The sequence below is a fragment of the Patiria miniata genome, unplaced genomic scaffold (genome assembly GCF_015706575.1).
Source record: "Patiria miniata isolate m_02_andy unplaced genomic scaffold, ASM1570657v1 HiC_scaffold_17, whole genome shotgun sequence".
Classification (NCBI taxonomy): domain Eukaryota; kingdom Metazoa; phylum Echinodermata; class Asteroidea; order Valvatida; family Asterinidae; genus Patiria; species Patiria miniata.
In genome coordinates this window covers 8,209,382-8,225,498 of record NW_024037055.1, presented here as the reverse complement: position 1 = coordinate 8,225,498, position 16,117 = coordinate 8,209,382, and the positions used below count along the sequence as shown (strand labels likewise).

Below are 16,117 nucleotides of genomic sequence, written 5' to 3'. Positions count from 1 at the left end.
GAAGGTTAGCGATTGGTGGCGCTCTTTAAAATTACCGGACGTGTACCATATACCCGAGCTAGCTAGCTACGTGCGATCCATGCGATCGCCAGCAGCTAATTAAACTACAGGAAAATGGCAACTGGCTTCAGAACGTCTCGCATTTTGCAGTATTTGCGGGGGATCGAGTACCCCAGAAGCAAAGTTGCAGTAGGCAGCAAGGTGAGTTGAGTTTTCTGAGCTCACTTGCTCAAGTGATGAGCAAAAAGTTTCAAATCGGCCTTAAAATAATGAATGTATCTGCTTGACCTAATTGCCTTTTTTGCCTGAGGCTGAGCTGAAGTTGCCCTCATGTTGCCCTCGGTCCCCCCCCCCCCCCCCCCCTTGGCCCAATTTTTTTACTCTGGTATTGGTACTGGTAGATTGTGTTACATCATTGTCATGCATTTTCAAAATCTGTCTTTGGCACATTTGATTGGCAATTTTTGCCTCACCTTGGCTTATACGCTTTAATAGTAATACTACTACTAGGCATATGACGCATTTATCATGTTTATTGCAAGTTCTTTCCCTACAATTTTATATAAAAATGTCATATTCAACTTGATTTTATTTTTCAGACTGATCATTGATAAACGAGATAAGTATTGTTGATGTACCCATGGAGAAATGTACCCTAACGTGGCGCGGCCCCTAACGTGGCGCACTTTGATTTTTCGCCTGTAGCGCTAGCTACCTAGAGTAAAAGTTGTAACTGAAATTTCACAGAAAGTGAAATTTCATCAAGTTCTAATCACTCCTGTTCATAAATCGCGAGTTTATTTACCCGTAACAAAGTTGGAAGAAAAATTTATTTAGGCGTGATTTTCCGATTTTATTTGCAAGTGCAAAGTGAACCCTTTGAAAATGCCCCGAAAAATAAGAAAACAATTTTTTGACAAACATCTGGCTGGGTATGTAAGTAGAGATAATAATTATTTATCAGAATTTATCAAGTTTACAGAAATTCTTAAATGTTGATTTGGAATTTTTCGAGATTTATTCAAGTGCGCCACGTTAGGGAACACTCCGCCAATTTGTGCCCAATTTCCGGACGCCACCGTTTTTGAATGTCGGATTAAATTTTATGAAACCGAAATTGTTCACAGAGCAAGCATTAATAAGGTAAAAGTACTAGTATTTTACTGCATGAATTTGAGGTTTGTCAACAAAGAGGTTTGGCAACACTACATTAGGATAGCCGGGTAAGCTTCGAAGTGCGCCACGTTAGGGAACACGACTATATGGTAAAATGTGGATGCAAATTGTGATATGTTCGATGGCAAATTTAATTGAGAAAATGATGTGAATATAATTGTTATTTATAATAAGTTTCCCACTTAATCAAACTCTGTTACAATTAACGTTTTTACCTACAGACACATTTTTTGAATTTGTTTGTGTGTGCAGACTTGAAAATTAATTGGTATCAGTTTCTGTTCACAATATCTGCAGCTTCTGTACAGGCATGCTCCGTGCGCTGCACTGTGGAGAAACCATTCCATCTACACGACCACAAAAATCAACCCAGATGAGCAGGTGAGTGTTCAGTTGCCATGGCAACTGTACATTTGTCATCACTGGATGTGAGACGGGTTCTAATTTTGTACAATATTGTTGTTGGGAAACACACTGTAAAACACAAGTTTAACTTGAGATTTCTCAGCTATTGTTATCGAAAAACCTTGATATTTGTATGCTGGGTGTTGCTATAGTTACGCCCCAACTACAGCATCATCCCAACTACAGCATCATCCCAACTACAGCATCATCCCAACCACAGTATCATCCCAACTACAGTATCATCCCAACTACAGCATCATCCCAACTACAGTATCATCCCAACTACAGCATCATCCCAACTGCAGTTTGGATCGTCCCGACTACCGTCCCAACTACAGTTGTGGCTCTTGCTATTTAATTTAATATAGCGTTTTCAAACTTACAAAGCTTCAAAATCCCCAAAGTAAAATCTGGTGGATTTGATTTTGATGTGTGATTTTGTTTTCTTTTCCACAGACTTTTGACAAGATTCTCATCGCCAATCGCGGTGAGATTGCCTGCCGTGTCATGCACACCTGCCGCCTGATGGGTATTAAGACGGTGGCCATCTACAGTGAGGCTGATGCCAACTCGGTAAGTACGTCGGAGAAGCTAAGCCAGAATGAGCAGGGAGCTAGGCAAAAGCAATGTACACATCACGTGACTTTTTTGGCTGGTAACCCATTTTGGTTAGCAAGTACTTCCCGTGCTTAGCTTAGCAGCTCTCAAAACTTGGACCTCGGTCCGTGAAATTGGGACATGCTGGGTTGCTATTGGTCAGACGAAGTGGCTGGTGTCTCCTCTTGGATAACTGTTACTTGCAAGTCAGAAAGATGATCGGTGCTAAACCAGAATTTGAACAATTTTTTTTTTTTTAACGTTGAAACAGCTGCATGTTGAGATGGCAGACGAGGCGATGTGCGTAGGCCCGGCAGCCTCCAGGGAGAGCTATCTCAATGTGGACCGCATCATGGAGGTCATTCGAGAAACTGGTGCCCAGGCTGTAAGTAGACAAAAAGCATCCTAGGTCTTCCTGCTACTAACCCTCCTGTGTCATTCAAGGTCCACCACTGCGCAGAAACAAATGGCACCGTCTTATTACACTTTCAGTTAAATAAGACTTTTAAATTCTGTAATTCTTCCAAAATATCCAGGTGGATTTTAAAGGAAGGATCTTAGAATGTTGTAGAGTTCAAAAAAAAAAAGTGGTTCCCTTGCAGTTGCTATAATGACTGAGAAGTTCAGTGGGTAGAGCACCAGGACGGTATTTCAAAGGTTGGAGGCTCGAATCCAGCTTCGGTTTATTTTCTTTGTCCTCATGTGGTTGATTTGAGGGCTCAGTAGCTCAGTTTGTAGAGCATCTGTATGGATATTTCGTTGGTTAGAGGTTCTAATTCAGCTTTTGTCTGTTTTGTTTGCGCCATCCTGGTTGATTTGAAGGCTGAGCAGTTCAGTTGGTAGAGCACCAGGATGGTGCTCTGAAAGTTGGAGGTTCTAATCCTGCTTCTGTCCATTTCCTTTGTTCCCCGTGTGGTTGCTTAGATGTATCGCATGCCAAAGGTTGCAGGTTCTAACCCTCTTTTCATCTTTGAACAGGTTCACCCGGGTTACGGCTTCCTGTCGGAGAACAAAGACTTTGCCAAGAGGCTCGCCGATGAAGGGGTGGTCTTCATTGGTCCGGGAACCGACGCCATCCGCGCCATGGGGGATAAGATCGAGAGTAAGATCCTGGCCAAGAACGCCGGGGTGCACACCATCCCGGGGTTCGACGGGGTCATCAAAGATGAGGCAGAGGCCGTCAAGAAGGCTAATGAGATCGGTGAGAACCCATTCCTTTCAGGCTTACGGGTTCGAATCCCGCGCTCGTCAATATAAGTGATGCACAATACAGTGCGTCTCGGACATTTCAGTACTATTTGTCAGTAGTGTGGAGTGCACCAGACTAATTAATTTACCTGCACTGTTAATTATTTTTGTTGTTTTTGTAGGTTACCCGGTTATGCTTAAGGCGTCGGCTGGCGGTGGCGGGAAAGGAATGAGAATTGCTTGGAATGACGATGAAGCGAGGTAAACAAGAACAAAAGTAGTACTCTTTGGTTGACTATACCCGTTGAAGCAGTCAATAAGTTTCATATTGTTTCATATTCATTTTGAGATTTTAAATTCCGTCGTTTCAGAGAGGGATTTCGTCTGTCATCCCAAGAAGCAGCATCCAGCTTCGGCGATGATCGTCTGTTGATTGAGCGATTCATAGACGACCCACGACACATTGAAATGCAAGTGAGTATCATAGCCAAAGTTCTCACAAGTCAATCACAAGTCAATCACAAGTCAATCACAAGTCAATCACAAGTCAATCACAAGTCAATCACAAGTCAATCACAAGTCCAAAAGTCACGATCCAGTCTCAAGTCAAATAATAAGCCATTCCAAACTGCAAAAGCGTCCATTTGTGACCTGACTTGTGATGGACTTGCGATTGACTTGCGATTGACTTGTGATTGACTTGTGATTGACTTGTGATTGACTTGCGATTGACTTGTGATTGACTTGAGATTGACTTGTGATTGACTTGTGATGGACTTGTGATTGACTTGTGATTGTCTTGTGATTGACTTGCAATTGACTTGCGATTGAGTTGCGATTGAGTTGCGATTGACTTGCGATTGACTTGTGATTGACTTGTGATTGACTTGTGATTGACTTGTGATTGACTTGTAATTGACTTGTGATTGACTTGTGATTGACTTGTGATTGACTTGTGATTGACTTGAGATTGACTTGTGATTGACTTGTGATTGACTTGTGATTGACTTGCGATTGACTTGCGATTGAATTGTGGTTGTGATTGACTTGTAATTGACTTGTGATTGACTTGTAAATGACTTGAGATTGACTTGTGATTGACTTGTGATTGACTTGTGAGTGACTTGTGATTGACTATGATTGACTTGTGACAGATTTGTGACCTGTCTTGTGATTTCCCTACGATTCACTTGTGATGGACTTTAACACAAGTCTCTGCAAACGTAAATTTGCCCATCATATTCTGATTTTTCTGCAATACTCGTACATTTTCAGATTTTAGCCGATAGCCATGGCAACACAATCTACCTTAATGAGAGAGAGTGCTCCATACAGCGTCGGAATCAAAAAGTGGTTGAGGAAGCCCCAAGGTAAGATGAACAACAACAAAAAAATACACCCAAAATTTTTCAAAGTCACAAATATTTTTACAGATAGAAAACAAAGCTTGTAGTTCAGTATTCCAACAGTGCATGCAACAATGAAAATATTCTGTTTTAGAGAATGCACAATATTCTGAAAACGATTGACAGCTCCGTGTTTATACACTATTTGTTGTTTGCATTTTGGTTGTGCCATTGCAGTACATTTTTAGATGAAGAGACTAGAAAGAGCATGGGGGAGCAGGCTGTGCAGCTAGCTAAGGCGGTCAACTATCTCACTGCTGGTAAGGAATAGATCAACTATTTCCCTTTTGTCCTATATGCAGGTGGGGAATAGATCAACTATTTCCCTTTTGTCCTAACTGCAGGTAGGGAATAGATGAACTATTTCCCTTTTGTCCTAACTGCAGGTAGGGAATAGATGAACTATTTCCCTTTTATCCTCAGTGCATGTAGGGAGTAGATCAACTATTTCCCTTTTATCCTCACTGCAGGTAGGGAATAGACCAACTATTTCCATTTTATCCTCACTGCAGGTGGGGAATAGACCAACTATTTCCCTTTTATCCTCAATGTAGGTATGGAATAGTCCAAACTATTTCCCTTTTATCCTCACTGCAGGTATGGAATAGACCAATTATTTACTTACAATGTAGGTATGGAATAGACCAACTATTTCTCTTTTATCCTCAATGCAGGTAGGGAATAGACCAACCATTTCCCTTTTATCCTCACTGCAGGTAGGGAATAGACCAACTATTTCCCTTTTGTCCTAACTGCAGGTAGGGAATAGATGAACTATTTCCCTTTTATCCTCAGTGCATGTAGGGAAAAGATCAACTATTTCCCTTTTATCCAAACGGCAGGTATGGAATAGATCAACTATTTCCCTTTTATCCTCAGTGCATGTAGGGAATAGATAAACTATTTCCCTTTTATCCTCACTGCAGGTAGGGAATAGATCAACTGTTTCCCTTTTGTCCTAACTGCAGGTAGGGAATAGATGAACTATTTCCCTTTTATCCTCAGTGCATGTAGGGAATAGATCAACTATTTCCCTTTTATCCTCAGTGCATGTAGGGAATAGATCAACTATTTCCCTTTTATCCTCACTGCAGGTATGGAATAGACCAACTATTTACCTTTTATCCTCAATGTAGGTATGAAATAGACCAACTATTTCCCTTTTATCCTCAGTGCATGTAGGGAAGAGATCAACTATTTCCCTTTTATCCTCACTGCAGGTATGGAATAGACCAAACTATGTCCCTCATGTCTTCAGCTTTGTTTATTAACAAATGGCACTTTTCTTTAACCCTTAGTTAGCATCACAGCCATAAGTTGCTAGAACTGAAATGCCTGCACATTCACATTTTGTTCTGAGTCAGTATCTCATTTTAGAATGACCTCATTTTGGCAAAAATTCATCCTTTTTTTTTCTTCACAGGAACTGTGGAGTTTCTAGTTGACTCTCAGAGGAATTTTTACTTCTTGGAGATGAACACCAGATTGCAGGTGAGTCTTGGACAATATTTTTGTAAATGTTATTTTGCATTTTATGCTGAAACGTTTCCTTGAGAAATTAGGAGAAATAATCATCCCCCAATTTCTGAAATGAAAAAAAAAATTGCTGTTGTTCAATCTTCATTGGCTTCCTGTTAATCCTGCTCCTTACATTCAAAGCCCTTCATGGATTAGCTCCATCCTACATACGAGACCTGTTACAACTTCGCAACCTGCGATCAGGCCTCAGATCTTCATCACAGATACTTTCTGTTCCCAAAACTCGTCTGGCAAGCTACGGGGACCGGGCCTTTTCAAGCTGTGCACCGCGTCTCTGGAATTCCTTGCCAGACGAGTTAAGGGACTCAACTGATATGTCATCATTCAAACGCCATCTTAAGACTCATCTTTTCAATCTATCATTTAAACCACAGTGATTTTCTCGTGACCGGCGCCTTTGAATGGTTCTCCAGATACTGTGCGCCTTATAAATTATCTGTTATTATTATTAGCCGGAGCTGAACACTTAATATTCAAACATTTTTCAAACATTGGTTTTGTCCTAGCTTCAGCTTCATCTGGGACATCCAAATCAATTATTAAATCGTAATGTCCAAAATCAAATGAAGAATCTCTAAAATTTGGCTCATATTATTTGTTATTTTTAAAATGCTATTAGGTTGAGCACCCAATCACAGAATGCATCACCGGAGTGGACATCGTCCAGGAAATGATCCGTGCTGCCAAGGGCTATCCGCTGCAGGTCAAGCAGTCCGACGTACTCATCAGAGGCTGGGCTGTTGAGTGCAGGGTTTATGCGGAGGTAATGATTAAAGGGAATATACAACATTTGCAAACTTCGAAAAATAAAACTACCAAGTTTTTACGAAATACCTTACTAGGATGTTGGTAAATGACAGTCTAAAGCATCCTGTAAAATAATGGCACCTGGTGTGAAGTCATTTTCAAGAAAATGGTATTTTTGTATACATTTCCAACGGTGGTCGGCCGACCACCGTTGGAAAACCTAACTGTTTTTCAACTACTGCCCCAACTTCACCCTTTTTTTCAGTCCAAATTTTGTTTGCTATTGGTTACATGTTCATGAACGGGTGCAGGCCAGCTAGACTGTTTCCCTTACCTTACAATTTTCAGGCATCTATAAATTGATTCATTTTATCTTCAGTGGAGTCAAGGAACCAGACTACTTGAACATTTTTGTTTTTCTTGATTTTTCCAGCATTTTCGAACACAAAACTTTAAACGTGTCAGTGTAACAATATTTGATCTATTATACTAACCCCTCAAATAGTTCATTTCTGAAAATTACAGCAAAAGCCAATGATGTACATTCCCTTTAATAGATTTATTTATTGATTAATTCGTTTATTGGTTAGTTGATTGATTGAGCAATTGATCAATCATTTAGTCAACCTGACCTACCCATCAGAAGCATTGGGTTGAATAAAGGGTCTATGCTAAGGTATTGATCAATTGATTTATGTATTGGTAAATTATCAATCATTCGTGCATACCCTGAAGTGCAATGCAGGATCTACACTTGAGGTATTGATTTAAATATAGTGAGTGATAAATTTAGTTATTGATCATTTTGTTGATTTAAAAATCCATCGATTTACATTTGTGACCTGTTCTGTCAAAAGCAGACGCTTCTGGGCAGAGGTTGAAATTGAGATAGGGCCAAAAAATGCTGCGGGGGCGATTTTTATTGATTTTCAAATTTGTGCATATTTGTAATCCTGAACATGTCTAAAATATATTATAAAAGTTTGGAACCCTAATTTGAACTCTACATATACTACTTTTGATGATTTTGATAAGGTATATCAGTTAAAGAAATAACTGTTTTGTGACGTTCGTGGCCATTTTCTCCGTTTTCTACTTTTCGACACAATAAACTTCAAAATAGCATAACTCTGCCCAGGAATGACCGGTTTCAAAAATTAAACCACCTATTAAAAGGAAAAAGAACATATGTTAACAATATGTAAAAATATCATTTTCGACCTTATGCCCAGAAAAGTCTGATTTTGACAGAACAGGTCACATTTTAGTCAGAGGACGGACAGTTTACGGAAGGATCAAAGAGTAGAAGTTATTTATCAAATTCTCGTTCAGCTGAGATTTGAGAACCCAATGAACATCACACCATCTTCACATCGATACCAAATTTTAGGATATTAAAACAATTTCTGAGCACCAAATATCGGAAAAACGAGGCCGCTCCACTCCAACTCCTCCAATGAGTCTGTGCAAACCGACAATGTACAGAAGCCGAACTTTGGGACATGGCGCGTCCCTGAGCATTTGAAGTTTCCCGATACGCAATTATCCTGCCAATCCTTAGATTAACGAAGCAGTAAACCAACTGAATGAATGCAATGTTATTTTTCCCCTTTCAGGATCCTTACAAGGCTTTCGGCATGCCATCCATCGGTCACCTGTACAGGTACCAGGAGCCCAAACATGTCCCCAATGTCCGGGTCGATACCGGCATCCAGGAGGGCAGCGAGATTAGCATCCACTATGATCCTATGATATCTAAGGTGAGCCTACGCGGTCCTCGCACTGCTAGGGCCAAGTTCGCGCAAGGACTATAGTTGACCAATGGTTAACTAACGTTTGCCCGAACTCTGTCTAGTCGACGGTGGTTGACTACGCTAGTCGACTATTTGGAACCAGCCTACTGGGGTTGGTTGCTTCGCTGGTAACCAATAGCCGCGCGCATTCATAACGCAAGCAGAGAGCCAGGATCCAGAAGTTTTGCGATGACATTTTGACCAGCGTTTGACTAGAGACGTTCGCACGTTGCTATCAGTGCGCAGGCGTAAGGTACGTCACAAATCAACCACTAGTCGACTAATGGTCCTTGCCCGAACTTGGCCCAAGGTACAGGCTCTGGGCATGAAGGGTAGATGGAGGTTCATGACCGCTTGTGAAGCTCAGGTGGGGGGGGGGGGGACACACTTGTGTGCTCTCAATGGTTCGCATTCATACGGTCTAAAGTATGGATGATTCCTTTTAATCTAAATGTTCACACACATAAATTGGTCTTCTGGAGAGGACCATGCAAACAATAGCTTAGTATGAACACAGACTCAAAATGGCAGATTATTGTCAATGACCAGCACGTTTATTGTCGGGGGTCAACCTAATTTAAATATTAAGGGTAAAGCATGAGTGTGCCGGAGAAATAGGCCAAGTAACTACCAATATGCCATTAGGCTAAAAAAAAAAAAACCATGTGTCTTGCCTTTTTGAAAAAAAGGAAGGAGGAAGCCCCCTTTTTTTTTTTTCCCAAAATGGCCGCCCGACTCATTTTCTAAAACGACCGGCCTGGCTATTTTTCAAGATGGCCGCCAGCTTTTTTTTTAAATGGCCGCCACTTGGACTCAGGAAATGACATATCAGCTTTATATGGGCTAGATGCAACAGACAAAGAGGCCAACATGATGTCACTTTTTAAAATTTATCATGTATACACGTGTGTTATGAGGTAACGTCTCCGGTCTAGGACTGCACAAGTATAAGAGCGCCACATTGTTATAATGATTTGTATTTTATCTGGTCCTTTCAGTTGGTGACATACGGGAATGACAGGAAAGAAGCCTTGGATCTGATGGCCAGAGCCCTGGATAACTACATCATTAGGGGTAAGTTTCAATAGAATTCTACACACTCTGCAGAACTCTGCACTTCGTAATGACTCCCCATTCTGTGTGTGGTCTAACTGATGTTGATGCTCAAGAACTCTATCAAGCAGGTTTCTGTCTCTAGAACTCCATGGTGTTCGGTCCTTTTCAGAGAAAAAATGTCCAGCAACACTTTCTGTTTCTTCTTTTGTTTTGTGAAAAATATAGGAGTTACTCACAACATCTCCCTCCTTCAAGAAATCATCGCTCATCCACGCTTTGTGTCGGGAGACATCGACACCAAATTCCTGCCCACAGAATACCCAGAAGGATTCAAAGGTTGGTTGCAAAAAAGTATCTGAAATAAGATATCGAGAAGAAATTTTAAAAAAAAACCTAAAAACAACACACATGTTAAATGTAGAAAAGACCTGTTGATTGTCATTACAGTGAAGTGTTGTTAAAGAGGTTGTGGAATGCTCAAAGACATTTCCGTCATTTTTCGGGTATATGTAGCCTAAGGTGTGATGAAATAAAAACGACTATTGTTTCTGTCATAAAATGAGTACAAAAGGTACTTTTGAGAGCTGTTTTTCAAGTCTTGTCATGACTTTTTCGACCCGAAAGTGCAATTTGTGTAAAAGTCGTCGTTGCGGGCAGCAAACAAAACACAGTAAATCGTGACGTAATAAACAGGACTCCCGATGCAGAGTAGCATAAACGAGTCCTGTTTATTACGTCACGATTGACTGTGTTTTGTTTGCTGCCCGCAACGACGACTTTTACACAAATTGCACGTTCGGGTCGAAACAGGACCTGAAAAACAGCTCTCAAAAGTACCCTTTGTACTCATTTCATGACAGAAACAATAGTCGTTTTTATTTCATCACACCTTAGGCTACATATACCCAAAAAATGACAGAAATGTCTTCGAGCATTCCACAACCTCTTTAACCTGAACAAAACATCAAGTATCAAATTATTCAAAGAATAATTGAATTTAGATTTTCAACTTTTTGATTTGAATTGATTCTAGGGCATCAACTCAACCTCAACGATGAGAGCATGCTAGCTGCTCTGGCCTGCTGCGTGTTTGTCAAGGATGTGCTTAGGGCTCAAGAATTTCTCAACCAGACCAGGTGAGTGTGTCTCTTGTTTTGAAACCTCCAGAAATAGGGCGAAGTGGGAGAGGGAGGAAAGGGGGGCAGGGCGCTGTGAAGACATCATTGGGAGCCAGTGCAAGTCATCACAAGTCTCAGGGGTGTGATTTGCCCGGATTTTTCCAGATTTTCGGATTTTAGTCTAACGTCTGCGGAATTTTATGCAGATTCCAGATTTCCAACGTTTTCTGTTTCCGTAATATCGCCCGAAAACTTCTGGCGAAATATAGGCCCTAATTTACGATAACGGATGGACTGGTGACACAAGTCTAATAAGCAGTGCAGTCAAGAACCTGATAGACATCAATGCAGTGTGCACAGTGGAGTACTTGAGGACCAGACTAAAAATAATTTTCAATGGGTTTGCACCTCGTGTTTGTATTGCGTGTGGATGTGTGTGTATTGTGCATGTACGTGCAGTGAGGATCGTGAGCTAGCAATTCGCAAACACATTGGTGTCAATATTGCCGCGATGACAACTATCAACAATGCAAGATTTTGTCAAGGAATTTAAGAGTATGGTTGGAAGAACTGGTAATCACTGTGTCACTGTGGATGGAAATCGGTTTGAGCTGCAGTAGTGCTTTGAAAAATAGCCACCACCAACACAAAATTCAAAAATGTTTTGGAAGCCTGGGAGTTTAAAGTAAGATTAGTAAAGTATTCCTAGTAACTTTTAAGCACCATTCATATTTGTTTTGTGTGAATCATTTCTTTCTGCAAACATGCAAAAGTAATAACATCACACACAGAAAAAGACATTATTGAATCAATCACGTATGGATTATATTATTTAATGTCCAGACATTTTTTCCTAATTTTTCCCCCATTTGTTTTCTTTACTGAAGCGACAAAATTTGCCAACATTACAAAAATTACAGTACATAAAATATACATGCCCTATATATGGACATACGTGCATGTACATGTACATGAATACATGTACATCAATACAAGTACATGTACAATAATACATGTACATGTAGATGTACAATAATACATGTACATGTAGATGTACAATAATACATGTACATGTATACATGTTCATTTTTGTCCAATCACACCCCTGAAGTCTTCATGTTGCATCAAAAGTCACAGAAGTTGTCTGTAGTTATCCCAATTCAAGTCGGAAAATGTAATCATAAGGAAACATGTGGTTCATTTAGTTGATAAAAGCTATGTTTTTGGGTTTTTTTGCAGAAAAAAATATATACAATAATAGCTTTCATTGTTTGCTTGATTTTCTTGTGTTCCCAGAATTGTTCTTGCACCCACAATGGAGCAGGAATGGGTGTTGTGCGTGAAGGTGGCCGGCAACGAACATGAGGCTACAGTCAGGGAAACGGACACAGGGTATAAGGTAACATGAGCAGCAAGTATAGTTTCCAAAGTCAAGATTTTCTCTAAGGAATTTCAGAATTTCAGAAAGAATTTGGAATGCAACTAAAAGCACATTAAAGCACGATTTTGGGTGAATTCAGTACATTTCCTAGCAAAAATTGTTACGCTGATGAAATTATCGTGGAGGATCAACTAGTATTACTACATTTTTATGGCGGCAGGTTTCAATTGGTGGAAAGGACATCACCATCGACGGCAAATGGAATCTCTCTCAAGATATCATCTCACCGACCATCGATGGTGCCCAGCATGATATGCAGGTAAATATCGACCGATTTGGGGGGAAATATACAAGCACTATTGCCCTTTGAGACAAATATGTTATAATGCTCACCATCAGTTGTTCCCTCATCTGCAGGTAAATAGTGACTGATTTGGGGTCAATAGACGAGCTGTATTGCCCTCTGCAATACATAGTTTTTATATGCTAACTAGTTATTCCCCACATCTGCAGGTAAATATTGACTGATTTTCAGGGTAATATATAATTGCTATTGCCCTCTCAGGGGACAATAGCTCTTATAGATCCCTCTTGCAAGGGATTGAAGTTTGTTTGTATTTTTGTTCCAGGTGATATCCCATGGCGCAACAGGAGCTATGCAGCTACAGTACAGAGGCACTGTGGTATGTTAATGATCAATATTTGTTTTTATGCCCCGCGGCGAAGCCGAAGGGGCATACTGTTTCCGCCTTGTCCTTCCGTGGGTGGGTGGGTGGGTGTGTGAGTGGGTGGGTGTGTGGGTCCGGACAAATCGTGTCAGAGCGATAACTTGAGAAATACTTAACATATGAACTTCAAATTTGGTTTGTGGATTGTTCTTGGTAATCCTAAGAAGCCTTTTGCATTTGGGGCCGAAAGGTCAAGGGTCAAGGTCACAGCGACTAAAACAAAAGAAATCTTGTCAGCGCGATAACTTGAGAAATACTTAACATATGAACTTCAAATTTGGTTTGTGTATTGTTCTTGGTAATCCTAAGAACCCTTTTGCATTTGGGGCCGAAAGGTCAAGGGTCAAGGTCACAGCGACTAAAACAAAAGAAATCTTGTCAGCGCGATAACTTGAGAAATACTTAACATATGAACTTCAAATTTGGTTTGTGTATTGTTCTTGGTAATCCTAAGAACCCTTTTGCATTTGGGGCCGAAAGGTCAAGGGTCAAGGTCACAGTGACTAAAACAAAAGAAATCTTGTCAGCGCGATAACTTGAGAAATACTTTACATATGAACTTCAAATTTGGTTTGTGGATCGTTCTTGGTAATCCAAATAGGCCTATCGCATTGGGGGTCGAAAGGTCAAGGGTCAAGGTCACAATGGCTAAAACAATAAAAATCTTGTTTTTATTATGAGATCATAGGGATTAGGGATTAATTCATATAAAACCTACAGAAGACACTTAATGCTGTCAATGAACGTTCCATGTGACCAAGGTACCGGTATAACATGTACATGTACATGTAAGTTGATGTTAAAAGAGTGGTGTTATGTCATGGGAACAGTCACGGTTGTGGGGCATTTGTGTTTGTAAACACACCTGACTTCTTTACAATAATTAATACCTTTTTACAATAATTAATACCTCTAGTGTTGTTGGTCAATATTTATCTATTGCCCTCTATACTTGGGGCAGTATACAAGTATTGGCTATAAGCATTTGTTTTGACATACATGCCCAACAATTGAAATTTGTTTTATATATAACCAGTAAGGTCAGAATATTGAACAGTCAATATAATAACTATTGCCCTCACAGCCAGTCAATAGTTTGTCATTATTTCCCCCGGTCCAGTTTCCCCTGTCTGTACTGAGGAAGGAAGCGGCTGAGCTGCAATCGTTGATGCCAGAGAAAGTCAAACCGGACCAAAGCAAGGAGGTAGTGTCGCCCATGGCAGGAAAGGTAAGGATGAAAATATACATAAACTGTTTGGTAATAGTTTCCTTGCCCGGACACCTTGTCATTTTTTTGTTTCAGAACAATTAAATTTTTTTTTTATTGAAGCTTGCTATTACTATTGCAATTTGATAGGTGTATGCCATTGATGTCGAGGTCGGCCAGAAGGTCTTTGAAGGACAGGAAGTATGCGTGGTGGAAGCAATGAAGATGCATAATAGCTTATCAGCTGCTTCAACTGGAATAGTAAGTATGATAAAAATTAATCAAGTGAGTCGCGCGTGAGTCACGAGTGAGTCACGAGTTGGTCAGGAGTCGGTCAGGAGTTGGTCACGAGTCGGTCACGAGTCGGTCACGAGTCGGTCACGAGTCGGTCACGAGTCGGTCACGAGTCGGTCACGAGTCGGTCACGAGTCGGTCACGAGTCGGTCACGAGTCCGTCACGAGTCCGTCACGAGTCCTTCACGAGCCCGTCACGAGCCCGTCACGAGCCCGCCACGAGCCCGTCACGAGTCAGTCATGAGTCTGTCACGAGTCCGTCACGAGTCCCTCACGAGTCGGCAGTCACGAGTCCGTCACGAGTCCATCACGTGCCCGTACAGAGTCCGTCACGAGTCCGTCACGAGTCCGTCACGACTCAGTCACAAGTCAGTCACGAGTCAGTCACGAGTCCGTCACGAGTCCGTCACGAGTCCGTCACGAGTCCGTCACGAGTCCGTCACGAGTCCAACACGAGTCCGTCTCGAGTCCGTCTCGAGTCCGTCACGAGTCCGTCACGAGTCAGTCAAGAGTCAGTCAAGAGTCAGTCAAGAGTCAGTCAAGAGTCAGTCACAAATTTAATCACAAGTCACAGAATATGAACAAGAACACCGGTTGCATGAATGAAAACAAAATGGGTTACCGTTTGGCAATGTTAACATTTTGATTTGGACCTGATGATGCACTGTGGGTGTAGTCAGAATTGCTCCACGAACTGCCGCTGTATATTTTGTGAACAGCCCTCAGACGAAATGACGTCTTACCTGTTACTTGTTTCTCCCATCCCCCCTCCCCCAGGTCAAAGCCATCCACTGTGCAGTAGGCGACAACATTGGCGAAGACGACGTCATTATCGAGCTGGAATAAAGCCAAAGGACTCAACGAAATAAAATGGAAATAACACATATACTAGATCACTGTCATCATACTAAGATTACTGTACTAAATGCTAGTAGAATCTTTATGTTACGAGGACATTGCGTAAATATTGTACCCTTTCCCTAAAACGATGGCTACCTAATGTGTGCAGTGTGTGAAATGTAAGGCTTTTATTGGAACATGTCCCTTTTTATACCCATGAGTTAAGGAAAATATTGCATAGGCATTACTTGCGGTTCAGATGGTTCAAATGGGTAATGGAGTTGGCATGCCAAAATATTGGACCTAATTTTTAAGTTCTTGAATTGGAACTGACATTTACTTTTGGAGGTATGTGAACAAATTTCGACGTTTTCACTTAAACGGTAATCCTTATCTTTAGGACACCTCTATTTTTTTACGAGTTCTATTCAAAACTGACGTTTGCAGATGACTGTCCAGTATCAAAATGACTTTTGCAGGCCAATGCAGTCTTTTTTCCTCATATAATCTCTTGTTAGTTGTAATTTTGAAAGCACTTTCAAAAGAAAATGTGACTTTCGTACCTTTTTTTGCAGTCAGACGTGCATGTTGTAGTTCTCACAACACAAGTGAAAGCGCTACCTAATGAAAGCCCGATGCTGA

General features: G+C 40.9%; 1 protein-coding gene across 1 annotated transcript; it reads left to right on the top strand.

Moving 5' to 3' along the window:
• The first annotated feature begins 72 nt into the window (after positions 1–72).
• Positions 73–15,500, top strand: LOC119723735 (propionyl-CoA carboxylase alpha chain, mitochondrial-like). The gene is made up of 21 exons (XM_038194553.1): positions 73–201; positions 1,474–1,557; positions 2,038–2,154; positions 2,450–2,563; positions 3,157–3,379; positions 3,549–3,627; positions 3,738–3,840; positions 4,642–4,736; positions 4,950–5,032; positions 6,196–6,263; positions 6,931–7,074; positions 8,675–8,818; positions 9,850–9,925; positions 10,133–10,243; positions 10,941–11,043; positions 12,322–12,424; positions 12,627–12,725; positions 13,036–13,089; positions 14,255–14,362; positions 14,492–14,602; positions 15,413–15,500. The coding sequence occupies exons 1-21, from the start codon at positions 115–117 to the stop codon at positions 15,479–15,481; spliced, it is 2,175 nt and encodes a 724-aa protein (XP_038050481.1). The 5' UTR covers positions 73–114; the 3' UTR covers positions 15,482–15,500.
• The last annotated feature ends 617 nt before the right edge of the window (positions 15,501–16,117 follow it).